Source organism: Uranotaenia lowii, chromosome 2 (assembly GCF_029784155.1).
Source record: "Uranotaenia lowii strain MFRU-FL chromosome 2, ASM2978415v1, whole genome shotgun sequence".
NCBI classification, from domain to species: Eukaryota; Metazoa; Arthropoda; class Insecta; order Diptera; family Culicidae; genus Uranotaenia; species Uranotaenia lowii.
The window spans coordinates 304,283,953-304,293,035 of NC_073692.1; the positions used below are offsets into that span (position 1 = coordinate 304,283,953).

Genomic DNA, 9,083 nt, shown 5'->3' on the forward strand with positions numbered 1-9,083 from the left:
ACTATGTGTGCCTAGACGATGATCTCAACGCCATCTCATGGTGGCCAAATGTCTCTTGAAGTTGCATCTCTGATCGATCCCATGAAACATTTAATTAAAATCGTTATAGTTTACTTATCAGAAATTAGACGATTTAACAATTAACGACTAAGGTGTTTGGCAACTAAACTAATTCACAAAATGACTTAAGCAGGGTCATAGGAAAGGGAGTATTTAGTTCCCAAATCGCCAGGAGTCCAGAATAGAGGTTATAAACCGCGCCCCTAGATCGCGTTGCTTTTGATGCTTTGTCCTGACGACCCCCAAACCGTACTTGATATTAGACTTGACCCAATGGATAATGTTTAAGACTGAGTTGGATTAAATTGCGTTGTTAAGGCTTAAATTCTTCATCATAAATTCTTAGCAAGTGGGTTTTGTATCCAAATTGAACAGCTGTACCATAGATGGGGTTTGTTTAGTAGTTCGTTGCCTCCAATCTTGGTTAGAGCTTGTTTTAGCGGCATGTTGCTCGTTGTCGTCAGTGATGGTGCTGCGTACATAGCTGGATACACGGATAGATGAGTGCCTTGGAAGTTTCACAGCCTACACTGAAGTCGATATGGTGGTAGCGGCCGTCATGATGTCTACCCCTCACAACTTGCAGTGCAGTGCTGTATTCGATGGAATGTCGTTTTCGGGATGTGCCTGCGTCGCTTCGCTTTTGTGGTGGGGACTTTGTTTCGCCGGTTCCTTTCTGGGAGAGCGAAGTGACGGGTTCCTGACTTGACGTATTCGGGTGTTGTTGAATTCAGTGTGTCGTTACATTCGGTCTTGCGTCATATTCGAGGGTTTGTTGAGTGCGTATGCTGGCTGCACTTGTTGCTCGATGACGAGTTTCCTCCGTGGTTTCTCTTCGGTTGTTCGATGACTTCAGAGGCTCTTCATGATGCTGCCTGGAATTTGCACAATGACTGTTTCTCCGAAAGTATGAGCGGCGAGGTTTCCAGAGTAGATGTTGTTCCGTCAGCCATCATCATTTCGTATTTAGGTGGCGTCTAAAGCTTGTGGTCTGCAACATGAAGTCTGCTTACATAGCTTGAATGTGTTACTGCTGGTCGTTTTGTAGTTTTTTGGTGTCCTGACAATCGTTTCAATTGCAGCGACGTGGTATGTAGCGCCTAGCTACGATGACTCACCAGTGCTACTATCCCCAGCGCGATAACGCTGTTGTGAATGACAGGATTGCTTTCAGGACACTGAGCGGCGACAATCCCACGCAAGGTTGCCGGCCCTCCCCAAATTCTGACGAACTGCATGGCCGAGTTCTCAGAGTCCGTACAGCTGACGCTGGTCTCACGCAAGGCCGTTGTCTCCTTCCTGAACGCCTATTTCTTCGTGTTCGTCGGTGCATTAGCGACGAAATGGCATCAGCTGTGTTCTGTTCAAATGGTAGAATTCTGCATAATTTGCTCCGAATTGTTGGGGGCGAGGTTTCAAAGATGATGTTGGTCCTTCAGCCTTCTCTGTTTCGTGTTTTCTGCTCCAAGTGAGCTCGTGGTCAGCGTTAATGCTTACATAGCTATAAAAACTTCGACTAGTCCGCCTTGATGTCTTTCGTGTGGTATCGACCTCGTTTTCCGCTTGCGACGTCTTCTAGGGTGTAGAGATTGGTCCCAAGGACTTCTTTCACCACTGCTGGCACGAATTTTGGATCCAGTTTGCGTGTAATGTGGTCTACCTTCGATGATAGTGTAAACGATCTGCGCCATACCAAGTCTCCTACCTTGAGCTCTACTGCTCTCTTGCGTAAGTCGTACCGGATTTTTGACTTAGCATGGTTGCTACGGATGCGCTTTACCACAAATTCTTGGATGCGCTTCATTGATGATAGACGGAGGTCTAAGGCGACTTTCGGATCTTCGTTTGTGTTCAAATCTTCTTGGACGTAGAGATCGGTGTGTAGGATCAATTCTTTTCCGAAGTTCGCAACGTGTGGACTGACTCCTGTTATTTCATGCTGCGCACTATTTATTGCGGCACAGATTGATGGTAGATGCTCATCCCAGCTTCTATGATCTTCGTCAATCAATGCCCTTATGCATGTGATGAGTACCCGATTCACTCGTTCAGCGTTGTTGACCATCGGACAGTAAAAAGCCGTCAGCATGTGCTCTATCCGGTACTTGTTCAGCAGAGTTTTGAACACCGACGAAGTAAACTGCTTGCCATTATCCGAGAGTATTATTCTGGGCCGGGAAAATTTCAGGAATACGTGATTCTCCAGGAATTCCACCATTTTCGTAGAGTCTGCCGATTTCATGGGGTGAACGACGATGTATTTTGTGATCCAATCTACTACAACCAACATTACTGTATTGCCGGAGCGCGAACGCGTCAGAGGACCGACGAAGTCTACCGATATGAGCTCCCAAGGAATACGAGCTGGTTTCAGTTTCCCCATTTTCGGCATCATTTTTGAGTTCGGTGCTTTGCTGGCTTTACAGGTAGTGCATCTTCTGACGTATTGCGCTATGTCTTCGCGCATCTTGGGCCAGTAAAAGTGCGCTTGAACCCTTTGGAATGTTTTTTGGAATCCCAGATGAGCGGCTGAAGGAGCGTCATGGTTTTTCTGCATTATTTCCTCGCGGCTTGCCTTAGGTACAGCTTTTTTCCACCGATGTGAGGTTAATCCCGATTCATCTTTGTAGGAGCAATTCTTGTACAGTTCTCCTTGGATGATCTGGTAGTCCGCGAAACGGTCTGGATTTTCTCTGACGCCTTTCATCACCGCTTCGTACCACTCATCTACGCTGTCTGCCCCTAATAAGGTCACCGTGTCCACAATCCTTGACAGCGCATCAGGAACGACGTTTACCGAACCCTTTCTGTAGCGTATCTCGAAGTCAAAAGCGTTTAACCGGATAAGCCATCTGCACATCAGCGCTGTTGGATTTTTCATCGTCTTGAGGTAGCTAAGCGCGGAATGGTCACAGTACACGATGAAATGAACGCCTTCTACGTATCCTCTGAATTTCTCGATAGCTCTGATCACTGCCAGACACTCCCGCTGCGTCACCGAATATTTCCGCTCTGCTGTCGATAATTTTTGTGAGAAGTAGCATATTGGATGCTCTTGACCATCAGTTTCTTGCGTGAGTACTGCTCCAATCGCTACATCACTCGCATCGCAAGCGATCGCAAACTGCTTCGTGTAATCCGGTGGCGCAAGAATCGGTGTAGATACTAAGGCTGATTTGAGTCGTAGAAAGGCTTCTTCTGCTTCAACCGTCCAACGAAACTTGTGCTTCACCTTGGTAAGCTCCGTGAGAGGCGCCGCTATCTCCGAGAAGTCTGCTACAAACCGACGATACCAGTTGCACATGCCGATGAAGCGCTGCACCTCTTTCCTGGTTGTTGGAATCGGAAAATTAACTACACAGCTTGTTTTCTCTGGATCTACCATCCAACCATCTTGGTTTAACACATATCCCAGGTATTTTATCTCCTTCCTACAGAAACAGGATTTTTCAGCAGAAATTGTCAGATTAGCTGCACGAAGTCTCTTGGCCACTTCTTCAAGTAACTTTATATGCTCTTCAAAGGTCTCCGAACACACAATAATGTCGTCAAGGTAGTGGAAGACCTTTGGTTCCATATCCGCGAAGATGGTCACCATCACTCTCTCCAGTCCTTGGCTAGCGGTGCACAATCCGAAAGGAACCACCTTAAATTGAAAGTGGCCTCGCTGAGGTACCGTAAATGCCGTGAGTTGCCTTGAAGCTGTTTCAAGAGGTATTTGCCAGAATGCGTCCTTCAAGTCTATCGATGCAATGAACTTGCAGCCGCTGAGGTTGTTCATAATTGCTGCTATCTGTGGGATGGGATAACCTTCATTGATCATGATGGAGTTTAGGTGGCGAGCATCCAGACACACTCTATATTGGCCCGTCTTCTTCTTCACGGCTACCAGCGGGTTGTTCCACGGCGAAAAGCGAGCTTCTTCAATAACGTCTAGCTTTATCATTCGGTCCACTTCCTTGTTTACCTCGTCCAAAACGTATTTTGACATGACATAGTAACGCTGCTTCTTCGGCTGAGTATCCCTGATTTCAATGCGATGGGTGTATAGATGTGTACGACCCAGACGACCGTCTGTTGCTGTTGGGAAGTTCGCTACTGTTGCTTCTAGCACGACTGATTGTTCCGGTGACAACTGCTTCTGTTGATGCCTCTTAATCGTCACATCGTTGCTGACCTCCTCTTCATCGTCGCCTTGAACTTCGTCTTGTAACTTCATGCTACAGCATATTGCCTTGACCCCGAATTCATTCCAAAAGTTCATCCCCAGAATCACGCAATCCGGCAAAGTCGGTAACAGCAATACTGGGATTATTCGTGTCTTTCCATTGTATGCGATAGGTAGACGAACAAACGTTTGAAAATGATGCTCCGTTCCATCTGCAGTCTTAATTCCTCCAGCCAACGATCCTTTCCGCAATTTTAGCTGTTCCACTAGCTGTACATAGCTTCCTCCTAGGAGCGAACAGTTCGCCCCGCTGTCTAAAAGGCCAGTTATGCTTTTTCCCAGGACTTCAATTACTGCATGCGGTCGATTGTCGTTGTCGAGATTGATGACTAAAGAGTTGACATTGTTAAAATCCGGTATCTGGGAAGGATCATCAAAACATGGCGAGGAATTCGGTCCCTCCGTTACTAGTTCCCCGCCGGGGCGTTTCCCGAACGATGACGGCAACTTGGGCAGCTCCGTAACGAAAAACCTTTTTGCCCACAACGATAGCAGAACAGTATCGCTTGTGGTTTGGAACAATCCATAAATCGATGCCCCTCTTCGTCGCAATTCCAGCAAATCATTGGTGGTCGAGTGTTCACGTTCGTTGATTCTGGATGCTCCTGAATAGACACTGCAGGCCGCGATTGGTTTTCCCGCGTGTTTGTGGTGTTTTGTTCTCTGCGTTCAAATCTCACCCTCAATGCGTCGACCTGATGAATCAGATCCTCCAAACGTTCTTCCACCTTGTTGTTACTGTCGATCACCGACGGTTCACCGTACGAACTCATTGCTTCTTCATTTCTGCGACTATTAATTTCTTCTAGCATGTTGACTCTTCCGTAGCGCTGATTCAACGGAGCATTGCGATTAGCGCGCTGTACTGGCACTGGTGTAGCGAGCGATGGTTCTAACAGTGATGCTGCAGGAAGTAGCATTCGCCGCTGAAGCCGTTGGAGCTTTCTAAGCTCGTCGAATTCCTTGCATGCTTCTACTAGTTGTTCAACCGATGCTGCTTGCTGTGCTGCCGCAACCGGAGCATATGTAGAGTTCATATTCTTCTTGATGATAAACAATTTCTCTCTATCCGTTGCAGGAGGATTGGCGTAACTAAACAGTGTTGAGATATCCGCGAAGAAATCGCTAAAGGTTTCTTGTTCTCCTTGGAGCCGATGATACGCCTCAGCCCTCAAAATATATGCGTAGCTGCTTGGTAAGAACTCTCCTCGGATCAACCGTTTGAAATCTCCCCAAGACCTCAAATCGCCTCTCAAAAACGCTCTAGCATACCACTTCAAAGCATCGCCTTTCAGTAAGTGCTTGATGTTCTGCAATAGCACCTGCTCAGGAACTTCTTCGGACAATGCGAACACCTCCACGCTTTGAATGAACTCGTTCAATGATGTGCCATCTCTTTCGCCTTTGTAGAAGATCTGCCAATTGTGAATTGCCTTGCTCGAAGAACGTCGGTCTTCCCAACGCTGCTGCTGGTAGGCTTCCTGCTCCCGTCGCATGAATCGCTCTAGTAACTCATCCCTTAATCGGCTGTATTCATTCCGCGCCGATGCTTCATCCACTCGTTCCCTAAGAGCGTACGGAGGAGGAGCAGATTCGTCGTCCGGATATCCAAGTTTCTCGCTGATTCTAGGTCCACGATGCTGGCCAAAATTGCTTTCTTCAGCGTCTCGTAGGTATGTTGCTGTCTGCTGTGATTCATATGTGTTGCGCTCTCGGTCCGAGATCCGTTGTTTCTGCTGTTGCCTCCTCGGCACGGATTCTTCCACTGCAGCAGCTCCGCTCACCCATGGTGAATTCCCTAGGTACGTGCTATCGCGGCCTGAACTGAATGAGTTGTCTTCCGATTGTGATGTCCTGCGCATTGGTTGCTCCTTCCCGGTGTCGACTGGCTGATTCAAGCTGGTTGAGGTCCTGTTCCTGGAAGGCTTTGGAATAGTTCCTGTTCTGCTCGAGCCGGCCCGGGATACGTTCAGATCCACTGCTGCTGCACCATAATCCTCACTAGCACTTTGCACTTGCCCACTTGCTTTTTTTCGCGGGTTATTTAACACGTCTTCAATGTCCTCTAACGAACATTGGATTAGAAGAGTCAGTGTTGCGTACGTATCGTTTAGTTTTGAAGGTGGTTCCACTATCGCTAAACGTTCACGATAGTGAATAAGACGCGAGGTTGCTTGACGCATGAATTGGTAATCCGCGGATTTAAAAGCTACTTTTAATCTTTGCAGCAAGTTATCTACGCGATCTTGACATACGCGGATGTTTTGCTCCGCATCCATAATGTGTGAAGAATTGTCATAAATTTTATTGTTTCTCATATCTTCTAGCATAATTTGCCGAAGCCTCAACGCTTTTGCTCTTCTAGGAAGAGAACTTAAATTGGCTACGTGACGTAGCGCCAGCTCATAGCTCACCTCGTCTTCGGAAAGACAAGCTGGATCCATATCCATTTTGAAAAAGGGTCTTATAATCTTAAACACAAATTGCCAAACTTTTAAACTTCAAGATATGCTGCATAAACTAAACAACAACACATCAAACACCACAAGAATAATCTAAAATGTGGGTTAATTATAGTTGGGCGCCAATGTACTGGAATTTTCTTTTAATGGCTACATTTGGCTAGAGTGAAAGGGCTTTAAAGTCAACTCTGCACAATGAAAAAGGCTGGCCACAACTATATAATATATGATTTTCATTTCGCATGTATTTAGTGGATGATAGCAAAGAAAAAACTCACATGTTCGGTCATCATTTGACGCACGCCGCACCAGATGTTCTGCTTCTTCTTGACGGCGTCACTTCTTCCACGCCATTGTCCTTCCACCGTCGGGTTGTTGGTTGTGATGGTATGTTGATAGTTACCAGCAGGCTCGGGCACCGAACATCCAAAACCTACTGGTGTTGCAATGACTAGTGCAGAATGATTATCGCCGCCTGACGCTGCGCTGCCTGCATGAATTCGGCATCATGACTGGCAAATCGTCGGTGGTAGGTCGTCGATTCGAAGCACACCACGCAAGTGTCCGAACACCGGACTTCCGGAACTAACAGGCAATCCAACGGCTTTTCTCCGTGCAACCTCTTGCTGCGATATTGTCTGGCCGACAACAATTGATGTGGTTGAAGTGAGCCCGTGTTCTCGATACACCGGAGCTTACGCAGGATGCTGAATGCACAGTACTGGAGACCGTGGGGGTGGTCAACGAAGAGGCAGAGGCGCCCCTTATCCGGGAAGCCCACTTCCCTTCTGCTGTTGAGAGACTTCGCCTGCGTGCTGACTCCTGGAATTCTGGATCCCCGAACGGTTCTCCTAGTCTGATGATTTTCGCTTTGAACCGGTCTAATAGGTCTAACAACGAAGGTCTTTCGCCGATACCACCAGTGGAAGCTGAGAAAAAATAGAGAAGCAAAAAAGCCCTGAGGACATAACCTCTTTAGTTCCGAGTTCTTGATTTGCTTGCTGTACTATTTCGGCTTACCCGTTGCAGGGGCTGTTGTGCACACCGAATCCTGCCTTTTCCAAGGCGTTACACTGGCGATATTGGGAGCCTAAATTATAAGAGCGCAACATGTAGATGATGTGCATAATCTCTTTGCTTTTGAGGTTAACTCACCGCTTATGTTTCCGTTGCTTGCGCCCCGTATGCGACACTCGCTTGTTGCCCTTTTCTCGCTGGTTGGATTTCGACGCGATGGGCTCTTGCTTCGATTTTGTCGAGCTTCCGTTAGAACACGGCGGGACAACCTGGCAAAGGTACGGGAGCATATTAACGCGTTGTTGCAAAAGAGGTATTTTGTTCACTCACCAGCAGCCACTGTGGTACGGTTGTTGAGTAGATGATACCGCTTCAGCAATGTTTGCTGTTTCCGGCAGACTGGTTGACCACGCCGATCCGTTCGAGTTCCGGTTCTGGTCCAACTTGTGCTGTGTATCGCACCACGAACTTAATCCGCGACCGAAAAAGCGCGAGTCACGCCACTCTTTTTCCGTTTTTTCCTCCACTGAGCGAAATTTCATTTTCGTTTTCTTATATTTTCCTTTTGACATGTATGTCGAACGAGGGGTTTCACGAACTTATTGAAAACCCACCCACACTGAGGCTAAAAGTGTGGTAGGTGCTTTTGCTGATCGAAATTCATACTTAAATACATGCATCATAATAAATAATGGTTACACAGCTCGGCATACGCAGAAGGTAGAGTCTTATCTTTGTATGCTTTACTGCTAGGATCGGACGCACACAACTCGAATGCCCCCCGCCGAAAGGACATTCTACTCCGACCGTGGTCCGGTCTTCCTCCTCCCTTTTTGGCTGGCAACCCTAGGGTTTTTGCCCGCCGTGTGCCGAATCGAGAGCAGCTTATCCTAGACTCGCGCCTGTCACAGCACACGTACGGGTCTTAGACGCTTGCGACTCAGATGAATCCCGACGGTGATGTCATCCTACCCGACTCGAGTGGCTCATCCGACGGCGACGTGAGACCACTCTACCCGAGAGTACTCCGCGACGTGAATACTCTTCCCCCTACGAGTTCGACTGCGGAGAAGGTCGTGTCTTATCCCCACAGTCTCCGTCGCAGAGGGCGCGTTCGACTCGGATACTCCGCGACGGTAACGTTGGAGATATCCTACACACAGACGCGCGACGTACCTAGCTGCTCGGCATACGCAGAAGGTGTAGTCTTATCTTTGTATGCTTTACTGCCAGGGTCGGACGCACACTACTGAGGTGCTCCCCGACGGAAGAGTCACCCTACACCGATCGCGGACTGGTGCTGGTTCCAACTCCTC

The 9,083-nt window shown here is 47.7% G+C and overlaps 2 protein-coding genes across 2 annotated transcripts; both read right to left on the minus strand.

The window, feature by feature from the left end:
- Nucleotides 1-1,576: 1,576 nt before the first annotated feature.
- Nucleotides 1,577-6,738, minus strand: LOC129742837 (uncharacterized). The gene is made up of 2 exons (XM_055734774.1): nt 4,969-6,738; nt 1,577-4,648 (listed from the first exon to the last, which is right to left on the minus strand). The coding sequence occupies exons 1-2, from the start codon at nt 6,736-6,738 to the stop codon at nt 1,577-1,579; spliced, it is 4,842 nt and encodes a 1,613-aa protein (XP_055590749.1).
- A 518-nt stretch (nt 6,739-7,256) lies between these two features.
- Nucleotides 7,257-8,427, minus strand: LOC129742838 (uncharacterized). The gene is made up of 5 exons (XM_055734775.1): nt 8,098-8,427; nt 7,906-8,036; nt 7,771-7,840; nt 7,450-7,708; nt 7,257-7,388 (listed from the first exon to the last, which is right to left on the minus strand). Exons 1-5 carry the CDS (start codon nt 8,337-8,339, stop codon nt 7,257-7,259), a joined length of 834 nt encoding a protein of 277 aa, XP_055590750.1. The 5' UTR covers nt 8,340-8,427.
- Nucleotides 8,428-9,083: the final 656 nt, after the last annotated feature.